The following is a 702-nucleotide window of genomic DNA, read 5'->3' on the forward strand; positions in this document are numbered from 1 at the left end:
CCGTCCCGTAAACACTTAGCAAGCTAAGTACTTATGGGAATTGCAAAAATAAATGTGAAAAAGACCCCACCAAAAGCAGGGAAACCAGTTTTCACACTGATTAGAACAGAAAGGGTTAATGTATTACCTGCCGGTTAGTCCGTTGCGTCCTGGTAGTGACTACCTGGGAGTCCCTAATTGGTGTGTAGTTGGTGTACGGGTTGAACCAATCGGAGGGTCGGACCATGTGAGCCGGTGCAGGGTTTCCGAGGGCGGTTCCCTACATGGGTGTGGCCCTGTCGGCCGCAATGGGCCTGGTTGCCGTCTAGCGGCGGCCGGAGCGCGACGGAGTCCCCCCGGTCTCCGTCACCCGACTGCCCCTGGTGTCTTGGCTGGGGCGCTGTGCGTGCTGGCGGGCGCGGTGCTGGCTGCAATGCAGGTTCCAGATGCGACGGCTGGACTGTATGCACGCGGCAGATAGCTGCCAGTCCAGCCGCTTCGCATCTCGCTTGAGCAGCCCCAGGTGCTCGGTGTAAACCGAGCGGTTGCCACCGGCGACCGCACCAAGCGAGCCGTAAACGAGCGCCGAGAGGTGCACCTTCCACCCTTGGCGCTCGAGGTGGCGCTTGATGCGGTCGTACTTGGCGCGCTTGTGTGCGGCGATGCGGGCCAGCGCTGAGCTGTCCGGGTCCTCGCCCGCCTGCTCCTCGAACGCCACGGCCA

At 61.7% G+C, this 702-nt stretch overlaps 1 protein-coding gene across 1 annotated transcript in view; it reads right to left on the reverse strand.

Moving 5' to 3' along the window:
* Window positions 1-304: 304 nt before the first annotated feature.
* The window catches only part of PHYSODRAFT_505132 (hypothetical protein), a gene marked incomplete at both ends in the record, with an annotated part of 1,381 nt that continues 983 nt past the window's right edge, over window positions 305-702 (reverse strand). Inside the window, one exon of the mRNA XM_009531744.1 lies at window positions 305-577. Within this exon, the coding sequence (XP_009530039.1) occupies window positions 305-577 (273 nt within the window). The remainder of the gene's footprint in view (window positions 578-702) is intronic.

Source organism: Phytophthora sojae, assembly GCF_000149755.1.
Source record: "Phytophthora sojae unplaced genomic scaffold PHYSOscaffold_5, whole genome shotgun sequence".
Taxonomy (NCBI): domain Eukaryota; phylum Oomycota; class Peronosporomycetes; order Peronosporales; family Peronosporaceae; genus Phytophthora; species Phytophthora sojae.